This window comes from Heteronotia binoei, chromosome 2, assembly GCF_032191835.1.
Source record: "Heteronotia binoei isolate CCM8104 ecotype False Entrance Well chromosome 2, APGP_CSIRO_Hbin_v1, whole genome shotgun sequence".
Classification (NCBI taxonomy): Eukaryota; Metazoa; Chordata; class Lepidosauria; order Squamata; family Gekkonidae; genus Heteronotia; species Heteronotia binoei.
The window spans coordinates 183,941,778-183,958,059 of record NC_083224.1 but is presented as its reverse complement, the minus strand read 5'-3'; the positions used below and the strand labels follow the sequence as shown (position 1 = coordinate 183,958,059).

At 47.7% G+C, this 16,282-nt stretch overlaps 1 protein-coding gene across 1 annotated transcript in view; it reads left to right on the top strand.

The window, feature by feature from the left end:
* Positions 1-12,693, top strand: part of ACER1 (alkaline ceramidase 1) — a 47,413-nt gene extending 34,720 nt beyond the window's left edge. Inside the window, exons 4-7 of the mRNA XM_060232651.1 lie at positions 3,308-3,446; positions 4,670-4,807; positions 8,736-8,873; positions 11,827-12,693. Of these exons, the coding sequence (XP_060088634.1) occupies positions 3,308-3,446; positions 4,670-4,807; positions 8,736-8,873; positions 11,827-11,995 (584 nt within the window). The 3' untranslated portion in view covers positions 11,996-12,693. The remainder of the gene's footprint in view (positions 1-3,307; positions 3,447-4,669; positions 4,808-8,735; positions 8,874-11,826) is intronic.
* The last annotated feature ends 3,589 nt before the right edge of the window (positions 12,694-16,282 follow it).

Sequence of the window (16,282 nt, the reverse complement as noted above, 5' to 3'; positions counted from 1 at the left end):
AGCTGGGGAGCAAAGAGGGTCCAATACACCAACGCCAAATCACAGTCCAGGTATCGCAGGTCAGAGGTCCAGAAGTCAAAGCCAAAGTCAGGGGGTCCAGAAGCCAAAGTCAGACACCGAAGTGGACGCTAGAACGTCAGGTAAGAGACTAGTTGCTTCCACAAAGCCTTCTCCCAAAGCCCACAGCTATATAGCCCTCTGCTGTCTGTTGCCCATTTGGACTAATTGCTGACTCAGAGGGCGGCCGGGATCCTGCTGAGACTCAAGCATCCTCACTCCTAGAGGGGCCAGGATCCTTTTAGAACTCAGGGCTCAGGGAGCATCTTGCTCGTGAGCGTGCCGCCCTCCTCCGATCCCTGAGGTCCTGACTAAGGCAGTCACGCACACGAGCCACCCGAGAGGGCGAGGCAGGGGGGCTTGGATCTTCCCCAGTAGGAGGCAGGGGCACTGGTGCAGGTGGCAGGGGCACAGTTTCTCCTGCAGGCTCAGCTTCTTCTGCAGGGTCCCCAGTACCCATGACAGGCTGCCTCTTAATCAGCAGAGGAAATTAGCTTAGCAAGAGGCAGGTAACTGGGCATCTCCACCAATGTATACCAGGATTTTTTCCCCTCAGAGAACTCTCAAGTAAACTGGGCAGATGTCCAACCGGTAAGTTTTTTAAAAATTGAAAAATAATAAAAGGGTAAAAATAAACATGCCAGCACACTGAAACACACATACAAGAAGAGCTAAGATGAAAAATAGGGAGGAGCGAGGGAGATAGACTTTGGGAAAGGCAATATTTACCAATCTAGAGGAGCAAATCCATGGAGAAAGTTGTGAATGGGCAGCCTTTCATAGAGGAGTAAGCCCACATGCAAGTTGAGGGTGTGCTGTTTAGCACTGAGAACACAGAAAGACACACACACACACACATAGCTGGATGCACTTGATATAGGCCACGAGTGGCCAAATGGTGGCTCAGGAAAGGAGCCACACGTGGTTCTCCTAGGCATTTTATGTAGTAGGAACTCCTTTGGATATTAGGCCTCACTCCCCTAATGTAGCCAATTCTCCTGGAGCTTACAGCAGGCCCTGTACGAAGAGCCCTGTAAGCTCTTGGGGGATTGGCTACATCAGGAGGGTATGGCCTAATATGCAAAGGAGTTCCTGCTACAAAAAAAGCCCTAGTGCATTCACAAATATTGTGTGGTCTCAAAGCTTCCGCTGCCCTGTCAGCTGGCTTGGAGAAGACATTTCTCTCTTTAAATCACTTCCCCAAGCCAAGCCAGCTGGTGGTTTGAAGAATGCATTTAAAGTTAAAGTTGTTTTCTTTCCACCTCTATCTCCCTCCTCCCTCTTCCATTTCCCTTCCTTCCTGCCAGCCTGCCTTTAAAGTTTTCTTTTCACCTCTATCTCCCTCCTCCGTTTTCCTTCCTTCTCTCCTGCCTGCCTTTAAAGTTGTTTTCTTTTCACCTCTCTCTCCCTCCTCCCTCCCCCGTTTTCCTTCCTTCTCTCCTGCCTGCCTTTAAAGTTGTTTTCTTTTCACCTCTCTCTCCCTCCTCCCTCCCCCGTTTTCCTTCCTTCTCTCCTGCCTGCCTTTAAAGTTGTTTTATTTCCACCTCTATCTCCCCCCCCCCCATTTTCCTTCCTTCCCTCTCCATCTTGTGCCTCTCAAATATCTGACATTTATTCTATGTGGCTCTTACCTTAAGCAAGTCGGGCCTTGTGGCAGTGCTTACGTGACCACCTCAAAAATGTTTTGATGTTAGATCCTGGTAGGCAGCTGTGTTGGGTTGAGGCAGCAGAACAGAGTTTGACTCCAGTGGCACCTTAAAGACCAACACAAGTGCAGCATTCACGGTATGACCTCTCCTGGGCAGGCACTTCTGAAGAAGATTGCCCAAAAGCTCATCCCTTGAATAACCTAGTGTTGGTCTTAAAGGTGCTGGTGGACTCAGAGGTGTTGGTCCTGGAGGTAAACAATGAAGGGTGAGAGATTTGGTGAGATTTCCTGAGTTGGAAAGTGTCCATGTTTTTGACCTACCTGTGATAAAATACGGGTGACTGAATGTTTTTTTTTTAAATTTTAAACAATTTTATTGAAACGTAAGAATAGCTTACAATCCATAAGACAAGAAGTTTACCGTTAAGATCAACAAGAATAGCATCGTAAGCTTAGTAAACAAAATACATAACAAAAACGACCTTTAAAAACAAAATACAAATTGAAGGTAATAAAATTTATAATAGTTATAACACAGTATTTAAAAATTAAAATAAAATCGGGGAAAGGAAAGAAAAGAAAGAAGAAGAAAAAAGGATGTAATACAGTTGTAATTAACTTGAACTTAACTTGTTAGAAAAATTTTTATAGCAAAAGGAAATCTTTACACATTTTGTTTTTAGTGTAAGAGTTAGCATAAAATGGATCGGTGTCAAGCTTTTCTAGAATGGGAAGCCAAGTTGCCAAATACTTAGAGTAGGCTTGACTGAATGTTTGACCCTGCAATTGCTGGATGGGAGAAGATGGTAAATTGGGGTTAAAAGGGTGGGGGGGGGATGCTTTGATGGTAAGCAACATGTTTTCTTGGGAAACCCTTTGATCTAAAGGGTTTATCTCCTTGGGGAGGGGGGTGGTTAGTCAGCCTGTGCCTGATTTGACACCTTCCAAAAGCAGAAATTTGTTCCCAGGCCTGTCTCTGGTTAGTGTCTTTTGGGCATCTTTTTTGTGTGACATTTCAGGCCAAATAGCATCTAGTTTAAGATTTTTGAAGGTGATATTAATATTGGATTTATATCCTGCCCTTTACTCTGAATCTCAGAGTCTCAGAGTGGCTTACAATCTCCTTTACCTTCCTCTCCCCACAACAGACACCCTGTGAGGTGGGTGAGGCTGAGAGAGCTCTCCCAGAAGCCGCCCTTTCAAGGACAGTTCTGTGAGAGTCATAGCTGACACAAGGCCACTCCAGCAGCTGCAAGTGGAAGAGTGGGGAATCAAACCCGGTTCTCCCAGATAAGTGTCTGCACACTTAATTACGACACCACTGGCTAACCACTACACCAAGCTGAAGGATGTTTTTGTCTCTCAATCTACAAACTACTCCTTATGTAGGAGGAGGAGTCTGACTGCTTACACCCTGGCCAAAGCGCCCCCCCCCCCCGGGGAGTGGGGGAGACTCAGGTATAAGAACAGGAGAGCCACAAGTGCAAAGTTTCCAGGTCAAAAAGTAGGGGCTTCTAGACAGATCTAAACCCCCTGCACTTGTTTTTAAACTGCTGGCTATAGAAGATCTGATTCAAATAAGATGCTCTTGTGCATTTGCAGGCATCTCCTCCATCTACTTCCACATGACGCTGAGCTATGCCGGGCAGATGTTGGACGAACTCTCCATTCTCTGGACGATAGGACTGAGCTATGCTTGCTGGTTTCCCACAAACCATTACCCACCATTCATCAAAAACAGGTTAAGAGATTCCCCCCCCCCTTCCCTTCCTTTGTTGTCTCGTTTTTAGGGTTGCCAATCTACAGTTGGGGGCAGGGGAAGGACAAAAGGAAATACTTCTTTACACAGAGAGTGATTAGAATCTGGAATTTGCTACCAGAGGATGCAGTGATGAGCATAGGAATAGATAGCTTTCAAAGGGAATTAGATAGAATCATGGAGGATAGGTCTATCAATAATAGCAACTGCCCATTGTGACTGAAGGGAACCTCCGTGTTCAGAGGTAGTCAACCTCAGAATCTTAGAGCTGGAGGCCACATCAGGAGAAGGCCTCAGCCTCTATGCCTTGTTGCTGGCCCTCCAGAGGAACTGGTTGGTCACTGTGTGAGATGGGATGCTGGACTAGAGGGACCAGCACTCTGATTCAGCAGGGTTCTTCTCGTGTTCTTATGTGCGAGGTTTTGCTGGTATGCAAAAGAACCATGTGTGCGCTGGAGGCCAAGCATAGAAGAATAGATGCTTTCGAATTGTGGTGCTGGACGCTTGAGAGTCCCTTGGACTGCAAGATCAAATCAGTCAGTCCTGAGGGAAACCAACCCTGACCAACCCTGGAAGGTCAGATGCTGAAGCTGAAGCTCAAATACTTTGGCCGCCAAATGAGAAGGGAGAAGACCCTGGAGAAGACCCTGATGCTGGGAAAGACAGGAGGTCAAAGAACGGGACAGCAAAAGATGAGATGGCTGGACAGCGTTACTGATGTAACTAACACAAATTTGAGCAGACTTCGGAGGATGGTGGAAGACAGGAGGGCCTGGCGTGACTTTGTCCGTGGGGTTACAAAGAGTTGGACTTGACTGTGCGACTGAACAACGACAACAACAAAAGAACCATCATACGTATGAATGCTTCAAGATCCTTAAGAATATAAGATGATCCCTGCTGGATTAGACCAACAGTCCATCTAGTCGTTTTCACTGATGTGTATGTGCTCTTACAGATCAATGACAGAAAGACTCTCACTGCAGTTCCATTGGGGAGGGGACAATGGTTTACCAATGCACAGGTCTCCAACATCATGGAGGGAAAGACACAGGGAAATAGGAAGCTGTGGCTAACCGCATGTGCAGCACCCACTGAATAAAACTAGGAAATAAAAGCAGAGCCGTGCAGGGGTTTCTAGTGCAGTGCTTTACACACAACTCTATTCCTGAGCTCACAACTCTATTTTTATTCCCACCCCCTAGGGTACAGTTTCAGTGGCTGGTGGGCATCCTGACGGTGCTGACCTCTCTGTTGTCCTTCATCAAACCGGTGCTCAACGCTTATGCCCTGAATAGCGTCGGCATCCACATCCTGTATGTGATCTTCATGGAAGCCAAAATGTAAGGGCTTCGGCGATGACTCATGGGAACCTCTGCCCTGCTCCAGTTCCCAGTGGGCGGGGCATAAGGACTGATCTATCAGGAAAGACCCATCTCTCATGGTAGAGGAACTGTCATTCAGTATCAAACCAGGGTTCAATATTGGGAGTGCATTGATCCTTGGGAAGGCTCTCATACATACTTCTAGAAACCACTGTGATTGTGCAAAGGAAGCAACAGCAGTTTCCCTCCCTCTTTCCAGACAAGCTGTGCCTGCCAAAAATGCTCTCCACTCCTACTCTGTTTGTATAGCCTGTGCCTCTCAATCTCATTCTCTAGAGCAAGGGTGGCCGAACTGCGGCTTGGGAGTCACACGTGGCTCTTTCACACATATTGTGTGGCTCTCAAGGCCCAACCTCCCTGTCTGCCAGCTTGGAGAAGGCTTTTCTCTCTTTAAATCATGTTGGGAGAATGCATTTAAAGTTAAAGCTGCTTTCTTTCTACCTCTCCCTCCCTGTACTTCCTTCCTTCCGGCTCTCAAACATCTGAAGTTTATTCTATGTAGCTCTTATGTCAAGCAAGTTTGGCCACCCTGACTCTAGTGCCATGTGTCTAATTTTGTAATTTTGCATTGCTCTGTCTGTCTGTCTGTCTGTCTGTCTGTCTGTTTGTATCTATCTATCTATCTATCTATCTATCTATCTATCTATCTATCTATCTATCTATCTATCTATCTATCTATCTATCTATCTATCTATCTATCTATCTATCTATCTATCCATCCATCCATCCATCCATCCATCCATCCATCCATCCATCCAAGCAAGTCTGATTTCATCCTGTTTGACAAAGTGTGCATGCACACTAAAGCTCACAACTTGAATAAAACTTTTTTGGTCTTAAAGGTGCTATTGGACTCATCACATTGCTTCAGACCAGGGGTGGAATTCTAGCAGGAGCTCCTTTGCATATTAGGCCACACCCTCCTGATGTAGCCAATCCTCCAAGAGCTTACAAAAAAGAGCCTTGTAAGCTCTTGGAGGATTGGCTACATCAGGGGTGTGTGGCCTAATATGCAAAGCAGCTCCTGCTAGAATTCCACCCCTGCTTCAGACCAAAACGGCTGCCCACCTAGATTAATATCCATGTCCAATTACCATGCATGTAAAGAACAGTATTCCCTGTAAGCTGAGTTAGTGTGAGCTAGCTCAGTTTTTTAGCCTCCAGCGCACACATTTTTGTCTTAGCTCAGAAAGGATGGCACCAGAGCAAACTCTTTTATGCAGTAGCCAAATTGCTTGCTCACAACTTTAATGTCAGTAGCTCACAACATAGAATTTTTGCTCACAAGACTCCACAGCTTAGAGGGAAAATTGGTAAAGAGCATCCTTTGTTAGATCACAGGGAAATATTCATACCCACACCTTCTGTTCATAATATTACTAAAGCGTTGCTATTATACTACTCAGGGCTTTTTTTGTAGCAGGAACTCATTTGTATATTAGGCCACACACCCCTGATGTAGCCAATGCCCCTGGAGCTTACAGGATATCCTATACTAAGAGCCCTGTAAGCTCTTGGAGGATTGGCTACGTCAGGGATGTGTGGCCTAATATGCAAATGAGTTCTTGCTACAAAAAAAGCCCTGATAAGTATATTCTACATCAGGGGTCCCCAACTCCTGGGCCATGGACCAGTACCAGTCTGTGGTCTGTTAGCAACTGAGCCATAAGTTGTATAATTATTTCATTATGTATTACAATGTAGTAATAATAATAATAAGACATTGGATTTATATCCCACCCTCTACTCTGAATCTCAGAGGGGCTCACTATCTTCCTCCCCTACAACAGACACCCTGTGAGGTAGGTGGGGCTGAGAAAGCTCTCCCAGACGCTGCCCTTTCAAGGACAATTCCTACGAGAGTTATGGCTGAACCAAGGCCATTCCAACAGCTGTAAGTGGAGGAGTGGGGAATCAAACCCAGTTCTCCCAGATAAGATAACCACCACACCAAACTAATAGAAATAAAGTGCACAATTGTATCATTCTGAAACCATTCCTCCCACCCTGGTCCATGAAAAAATTGTCTTCCACAAAACCAGTCCCTGGTGCCAAAAAGGTTGGGGACCGCTGTTCTAAACTGCCAAGCAGGATAGGGGCAAGGAGGAGTTAAGACCAGGGCCGGCCCTAGACTGTCTGGCATCCTAGGCAAGGCTAACTTGTGGTGGACCCCCCACCCCCTGCTCTGATAATGTCACCAAGTCACATAAGGGGTGCCCAGTAGGCCAGCGCCCTAGGCAATCACCTAGTTTGCCTAGTGGCAGAGCTGACCCTGGTTGATACTTGAAAATAAAGGGGCAGGGTAGATAAGAGACGTGGAAAAATTAGGTGGAGGGAGAGAGAAATGAATGAGAAAAATGTGGGAAAGAGGGAGAGAAGTTAAGGAAAAGAGTGGGAAAGTTTGTTTTAGCTTGCTGCAACACAAGGTCTGTTCCACAAGTTAGATTCAGTTTTTCAGGAAAGGTGAGTCTAGCCAACGGAGTGCCTTGTCCTTCGCTCTCTGACATCCCTGACCCCTAGTGGCTGCAGGCAGAGCTGCACGACAAGGAAAAGAAATGGGAAAGCATTTGAATCGACCCAGAGAGCTGCGTCAGTCTGTTCCTGCGGAATAGTAAAAGAGTCCAGTAGTACCTGTAAGGCTAACAAATTTTGTTGTAACGTAAGCTTTCAAGAAACACGGCATCTATTATTTACAATGTTATTGACATCCTTGTTCCTTTGCAATCTTGTTTGTTTTTTGTACTGGAAAACTCCAATGAAATGTTAATTACCAAGAGAGAGCTGTGTTTCTCGAAAGTTTATGCTACAAAATGTGTTAGTCTTAAAAGTGCTACTGGACTCTTTACTATTTGAATCATAGAAACACAGAGATGGAAGGGAACATACAGACTGTCTAGTCCAATCTCCTGCTCAAAGCAGGTTCAGCCTAGAGCAGGGGTAGCCAAACTCGCTTAATTTAAGAACCGCACAGAATAACCATCAGAGGAAGGAAGGAAGGCCCCTTCCAACTCTATGATTCTACGATGCCAACTTTGGGTACAGCAGGGCTTTTTTTGTAGCAGGAACACCTTTGCATATTAGGTCGCACCCCTCTTATGTAGTTAATCTTCCAAGAGATAACAGGGCTCTTCTTACAGGGCCTCCTGTAAGCTCTTGGAGGATTGGCCACATAAGAGGGGTGTGGCCTAATATGCAAAGGAGTTCCTGCTACAAAAAAAGCCCTGGGTATAAGAACTTGACTATACTGGGGGTGAAAGAGGAGAAGTGGGACTTAGATAGAATCTTAGGACTTTGGGTCCCTTCTCAATGGTGGTTTTAACATTCTACGGAAATATTTCTATTTTTACAAGACTGCCCTGTCCTCTCATTGTACCTACACCATCACAATTAGGTGTAGGGTTCCTACTAAAACCACATACGTTTTATTGTGCCACTGATATAGTGCTCAATACACTGGTACCTGTGCTATTGTATTACTTTCTCCAGGGAAGCTGAACTCTGCCAGCTGGAGATCAGCTATAAATGTGGGAGAAATGTGGGGTCCACCTGGAGGCTGGCAACCCTAATTGGAGGGAGCTGGGGAAAGCAGAAACCCAGGGGTGGAGCAACTGCTAGTGAGGAATTGGTCGTCATTCCTATGGCCTTTCCGCATTGAGAGTGGTCAAACAATTTGACAACACCCCACGTGCAGAGATGGTACCAGCACACAGCACACATTGGAAGAAGGCAAGGCCAGAGCAGCGACGCATGCAGAGAAGCAGTGTGCTTGGTGGATTATCTCAGCCCCACATACATTTTGGTTTGGGGGCTCCATTAAGAGGCCCACTGGGGAAGGGCTGGACCAGGGCAAGGGTCCAGCCTCTAAAATGTTGAGTATCTTCCACAGGAGCACCAACCCCCGTGCACGCCGACTGGCCGCCATCACTGTGATCTGGTGGTTTATCGCAATCACCTGCTGGATCGCGGACAAGTTCTTCTGTGAATTCTGCAAGAAGATCAACTTTTGTTATCTCCACAGCTTGTGGTAAGGGAGACATGGCACTTGCGCCAGGGCTGCCAGCTCCGGGTTGGGAAATACCTGGCAACGCTGGGGTGGAACCTGAGAAGGGCGGGTTTGAGAAAGAGAAGGGACGTCAGTGGGGTATATAACACCATAGAGTCCAAAGCGACCATTTCCTTCAGGGGACCTGATCCCTGTGGCCTGAAGGTCAGTTGTAATAAACTGCCTTGAAACTATTTGTGATAATTTAGCTTGGGTTTGGGGTTACTTGAATGCAAAGATATATATGCAGGGTAGATGGATCAGTCCACATCAATGCTAATGAATTCCAGATGGCATCGTTCAGGGGCTGGCAAGCCTTTGACTTTGATTTATAAAAAACAGGGGTAGGCTCTGTTTTCATTTCAGCACAGAAAATTAATAATAGAAATAACCCTACCATTAGGTAACCCCTCCAGTTTGGTGTAGTGGTTAAGGGTGTGGACTCTTATCTGAGAGAACCAGGTTTGATTCCCCACTCCTCCACTTGCAGCTGCTGGAATGGTCTTGGGTCAACCACAGCTCTCTTGTAGGAGTTGTCCTTGAAAGGGCAGCTGCTGTGAGAGCTCTCTCAGCCCCACCCACCTCACAGGGTGTCTGTTGTGAGAGGAGAAGATATAGGCGATAGTAAGCCGCTCTGAGTCTCTGATTCAGAGAGAAGGGCGGGGTATAAATCTGCAGTCTTTTCCTTCTCTCTTCTGCTGTAGGAATACAAAAGTGAGTGAGATAGCATAGCATACGTATGTTATGTATGTATGTGTTCTTAAAGAATTATGTAAACTCTTGGGAGTGGCCCAAATATTGTTTTGGGGGTACAGCCTGTCCCCAGTGTCTGCCTGTTTGAGTGTCCTGGTGGCACCTCGTTTTGGAGCAGCTGGCATGAGAAGCGTTCATTGAACCATGGAGCAGCACATGTCCCCTCGAAGGGCAGAGCCCCCTGAACATGGGGGTGTATGATATATGGGGCTCTGGGGGGGGGGCTATTATTTGAGGTAGAGGCACCAGATTTTTAGTATAGCATCTAGTGCCTCTCCCCAAAATACCCCCCAAGGTTCAAAATGATTGGACCAGAGGGTCCAATTCTATGAGCCCCAAAAGATGGTGCCCCTATCCTTAATTATTTCCTATGGAAGAAAGGCATTTAAAAAGGCGTGCTGTCCCTTTATATGTGATGGCCAGAACTCCCTTGGAGTTCAATTATGCTTGTCACATCCTTGTTCCTGGCTCCACCCCCAAAGTCTCCTGGCTCCGCCCCCAAAGTCCCCAGATTTTTCTTTAATTGGACTTGGCAACCCTACTTCAGCCTCTTGAAGATCTCCAACCACCACCTGAAGTTGAGCAACCCTAGCTTGTGCTAAAGCAACTTTGGGGTTTCCTATCTATGTCATGACTCGAGGGTCTTACCAACTGCTGCCACCACTCTGGGTTAAGGGTCTCCCTTGAGAAGGCCTAGAGTACCCTCCCAAGCCTCCCTTAGCTCAGGCCAAATAATGGGCATGAGGACCAGGCAGAGTTAACAACAGAAAAAAGGTTTATTTTAAGGTCAGTGCAATATAAATTAACAAGGTGCATTAACCAGTAAAAAGGTGAAGGGAAAATAAACAAAAGCCCTAATGCATCTATCTCTACAGTCCCTACTCTAATACTACACTTACACCCCCTTGGGTAAGGGTCTTCCCTTGCTTCAAGCTCTTTAGGCACAGCCTGCCTCCAGCTCAGCCTTCCAGAGAAAGAACACCCACTTCTTGGCCTTTATATTCTCTTCCCAGGCCCCACCCCTCTCTGAGCCTGTTTCCCTCCAAACCCCTTGCTACCCAATCAGAGGGACAGAGAGGATCCTGGGAGATGTAGGCTTTTCCCAGTAACGCCAAAGCAGGCTTCCCTGGGGCCTGCAGGCCTCACTAGGCCCAGAATCATGACAGTTTAGAACAGTTGTATCCTGCCCTTTATCCAAGAAGCACGCAAGTGCCTCCTTTGGATCTTTGCAACAACACTGCAAAATAGGTTAGCCTGTGAGAAAGTGATTGGTCCAAGATGGACCAGTACAGTTCCGGCCTTAGGGTGCGTGGGGCCCCAGGCAGACTCCCTGCCGCCACCACCCCAGGTGGGGCCCTTGGCATGCAAGCGCATGCACACACACCCAGGCCGGGCTGGCTGCCCCCCCGCCGCCCCCCTTCCTTCCATAGTGCGGCACTATGCTCTGCCACACACACACCCCCACGCGGTCAGAGGAGCACCACGACTAAGGCTTGGCCCTACCTGCTTCGACAGGGCTTGGGCATCTGAACGTTCTTTGAAGAGAGTGCCGGAGGAGCCTTCTGCCCCTCCTTTCCGGAACCAGAAGGGAGGGGGGCGTGAAGCCCCCTCCAGCTCTCTCTTAAAAGAACGCTCAGATGCCCGGGCCCCAACCAAGCGGGTAGGGCCAAGCCTAGCGGCGCTCCTCTAAGCACGCCAGGGGGGTGGAGCGCAGTGCTGTGCTGTGGAAGGGGAGGGAGGGGATGGCAGCGGGGGGAGGAGAGAGAAAATTAGGCATTTGTCTTGGGCACCGGGGGGGGGGGGAGCCCAATTCGGTGCCCCACCCCTCCTGGCGGCTTAGGCAAATGTTTAATTTGCCTAGTGGGCGAGCCGGCCCTGATCCAGTGTGCTTTCATCTGATTTAGGATTTGACTATAGAGTTGCCAAGTCCAAGAAATATCCAATAGGTTCATTTTGTATGTATGTTCCACTTTGTGAGGGTGATGTTTATGAGAGTGTATAATTATATTCAGTAATATCTGGAAATTCATCATTTGAGGTGTGTTATTCAAATGAGGCTGGTAATCACGAAAACCTTCGGGTTTTTCTCTTAGCAACTAGCAACCTTAGAGTTACAGGCTATGGGCAGAGTTATTGGCAGCCGTCTCAAACACCTTCCCCCATTTCCTTTCCTCCCCCCCAGGCATATTTTTATCAACCTGGCTTTGATGTACCTATCTACCTTGATCATCTACCTCGACGTCTTGTACGAAATGCCCGGCTCTGTACCCAACCTGACATATTGGCCTAGCGAAAAATCACCGCTCACACTGCCGTGTCTCGTCATTGGGAAGTCGCAAAAGTGGTGTTAGAGGTTCCAGATCGTCGTTGCGGTGGGGGAGACGGGCTTCCCCCCTGCTTAGTACGGAACTGTGCAATTAAACTATTTATGTGAGTCAGTGTTGGGGTCTTAGGCGGTGGGGGGCACAGAGCGATGGAACATTATACTCCTCTGAGGCATTTGCTGAAGAACCATTCTGCGATGCAATACTGTCCTCAGTCTGCTTACTGATGGCCAAAGCCCTGCCGATTCACTGGGGCTTGCTCCTAAATAACTATGCAGATACAACTGTAGCTTTTCTCTATCTCAGGGTACGTTACAATGTGAAATTCAAACCTGTTCGGAGCAGGTATCACTAATATTTTTCTGCTGGGAGAATGCTGGGAGCTGGGAGAATGCTGGGAGAATGCTGGGAGCTGTTGGCATTGTCATAGTTTTGGCAGGGAATGAGAAATCTTAGATGCCTCCTATTGATTCCCAGAGCAATAGCCCCCAGAATTCTTGGGCTGGGAATTACAAGTCAGAAAGTCTGAAAGGGGTTGATATTGTAAGGACGCGTACAAAACAGTTCCATGTATGATTTTGTTTATAACCCTTGTGTTCAAATAGAAGTTATCTTTGCTCCTTGTAAGCTCCAGCGGAGAAAACCTGGGACCTCGGTTCTGTGTTCTAATGTTGCCTCCCACTCACAGACTTTGGAAGTGAAAAATAAATACATTCAATTAAAACGGGGAAAAGGGGTACAGCGTTAACAGGACAAGATGCTTCAGGTGTTGCTAAGACATTTGTGGGGCCAAGACGCCCACCCCCCACAAAGTCTGGTGAGACAGAAGCCTCACCTGCAGGGGCACTGTTGGTGAGTAATGCCCTTGGCACAAGGTGGAGAAGCTCCCAAGAATATGTGCTGTTCCCAGATGGCGAGGGAAGGTAAAACAAGTTGGCATAAGCAGGGTTGCCGAAAGCCACCATGGGAAACAGGACAAAGATTCCACCTGGGCCACTCACCTATGGCCCTGATCCGAACCAAGTATCATGGCTGGCTGTTACCATGAATCCGCAGCCTTGTCCACCTGTCCATTTGTGGCAGGCATAACTCATCAAAGCCAGGAGACTCCAAACTGGCCACTAAGATGGCCACGGGAACATCCCGACCCAGGTTATCTTGAGACATACACCTGTGCTATTTTGCAATGGAAGCTAAGGATCTCTTGGTGTCAACAGGATGGTTTTTGCTGGAGACAGAGAAGGAAATTTGGGGAACCTGAAATTCAACAGAGACTCTCTTCCTCATTTTGCCCAGCCTAGAGAGAGAATTTGGCTTTCACTTGCCTGTAGGAAAGAGCCAGTTTGGTGTAGTAGTTAAGAGCGTGGCCTCTAATCTGGAGAACCGGGTTTGATTCCCGACTCCTCCACATGCAGCTGATTGGGTGACCTTGGATCAGTCACAAGTCCTCTCAGAGCCAGGCTCTGTTTTGATTTCAGAGCAGAAAATTAATCATAGAGATAACCCTATCATTAGGTAACCCCCCCTCCCAGTTTGGCGTAGTGGTTAAGTGCAAAGATTCTTATTTGGGAGAACCGGGTTTGATTCCCCACTCCTCCACTTGCAACTGCTGGAATGGCCTTGGGTCAGCCATAGCTATCACAGAGCTGTCCTTGAAACGGCAGCTTCTATGAGAGCTCTCTCAGCCCCACCTACCTCACAGGGCGTTTGTTGTGGGGCAGGAAGGTAAAGGAGATTGTGAGCTGCTCTGAGATTCAGAATGAAAGGCAGGATATATATCCAATATCTCCATCTTCTTCTTCTCTAAGAGCTCTCTCAGCCCCACCTACCTCACAGGGGGAAAGGAAGGGAAGGAGAGGCTAAGCCGCTCTGAGACTCCAAGTGAAGGCAGGGTATACTGACGTCTTCACCCAGGGACTCTCCTTTTAACCCCTCGCCCCAACCGTTACATTTTCAAGTGCAAGCATGGCAAAGCAAAAGCAGAAGCCAGGTTTTGGCGGGAACCACCCTTCTTTGGAATCCACCCCTAGTTTCATAGTCCAGGTGTCTAAATTATACTTCCCCAGCATCTGACCTTGAAGTTGGTGGAAACAGCTTAACTAATAAGTTCCCAAGATAAGTGTAACGTACTGGGACAGGAGACGTTGGTAGGGCAACATGCTTTAATGGATGCACGTTACAAGAGAGAGAACACGCGGGCCGGGTCCCGCTTATATACAACTCCCGGAACCTCCTTCCAGACAGGCCAGTCCAATCCTGGCCTGTTGAACTTCCCGCCACAGCTGATGATTGGCGGGGTGTTCGCGCCCTGCGCTGAGCCGCCTGGGGACAGCCCGGTCGCTCTGCGCAGGGCCGCGCTGGCTAGTTTATGTCCTTGCGTTATGACGTTGTATCGTTATCTCGATACACTACAATAAGCATGCAGAGAGGATGAGCAAAGCAAGAATGCACTCAGGCAATTTGGTTATAGCACAAAGCAAGGCAAGAAGAATACAGAGGAGATGACTCTTGACAGCAGGGAGCTGTTCCGGTTGGCATCAGAGGAAAGGACTCACAAGAATGGGTCTAAATTAAGAGCCGGATAATGCATTTAAAGTTGTTTTCTTTCTACCTTTCTCTTCCTCCCCATCTATTTGCCTTCCTTCTTTCCTTCCTGTGTTGCGGCTCTCAAACATCTGATGTTTATTCATTGTGGCTCTTACGTTAAGCAAGTTTGGCCACCCCAGGTATAGCCCCACCATGTCAGATCTCGTAAACTAAGCAGGGTCAGCCCTGGTTAATACCCAATGCTCCTGGGTACCTGACTAGATTCCCAGTTCAAGGGAAGGCCCTGCAGAGGAAGGGCAGTGGCAAACCATCTTTGCCTCTCCCTTGCCTTGAAAGCTTTTTTTTTTTTTTTTAATTTACTATCCCGCCCTCCCCGCCGGGGCAGGCTCAGGGCGGCTCACAACATAAAATACATTATACATCAATTTACTTATAAAATCACAGTTAAAACAATTTACAAATTATTAAAATTAACAATAACAATATCAACATGGTGCTAAGCGTTAGATCTTCAGCAGAATTCAGTAATTAAAAGCATTTTCAATGGCACTTCCCGGTTTATCATTGGTTGAAGGCTATTTTGAAGAGGTGGGTCTTACAGGCCCTACGGAATTGATCTAAGCATCGTAGGGCCCGCACCTCCTCCGGGAGTTGATTCCACAGCAGTGGAGCAGCAATAGAGAAGGCCCGGTCTCGGGTGGCCTTCAATCTGGCCTCCCTTGGCCCAGGGATATTCAGCTGGTTTTTTCCAGCTGACCTCAGCGCTCTCTGGGGCTCATATGGGGAGAGACGGTCCCTCAGGTAGGTAGGTCCTCGGCCATATAAGGCTTTAAAGGTGATAAAGCTTCTTGCTGGGGTCACCATAAAGCTGGTTGCGACTTGACGGCACTTGTGAACATAACGGCCCTTTGATGTCCAATTTCTGTACCTGTGATCAACAGAAGAATGTAGATCAGGGATGGCCAAACTGTGGCCCAGGAATAACACGTGACTCTTTCACATATATTGTGTGGCTCTCGAAGCCCCCACTGCCCTGTTGGCCAGCTTGGAGAAGGCATTTGTCTCTTTCAATCACTTCTCCCAGCCAGTCAGCAGCTTGATAAATGCATTTAAAGTTAAAGTTGCTTTCTTTCCACCTCCTCTTTCCTCCTCCCTCCCCCTCATCTATTATCCTTCCTTCCCTCACTCCCTCCTGTAAAAGATCTGACATTCATATCTTGCAGCTCTCAAACATCTGACGCTTATTCTATGTGTTTCTTACATTAAGCAAGTTTGGTCACCCCTGACAATACCAGGCTGCCTTTGTAAGAGACTCAACATGCAAAGAGAAATATCTCTCTCTCTCTGGGCCCATTCTAAAGGAGAGAACATGGATCACAAAGTGGGGGGGGGGGACATATGCCATTCATGCACGTGCACTGTGGGTATCACAGGGGGGCTGCATTTGCCATCTCCTGCAGAAGCCGGAGCTAGGAATGCTGCAGATGGGGATGCATAAACCTGATCTGCAGACTAAAGCTGCTGTGCCAACTCTGCCCTTTGAGGAACCCATCACCATTGGCTAGAACCGCATGGGGTCTTCTGCCGGCTAAACCCTGGACCAATCCACCCAAAGCAGACCTTCCACCATCCCCCAACGTAAGTGACTGCCCGTCATCTCACCATCCCTTCGGCCTCCATGATAAGCAGGAGAATCGGGGCAGGAAAATGAGATTCTTCCTCCGGATTGTTACTAGAAAATGCTGGCTGTCTCCTCTTTAGATGGGG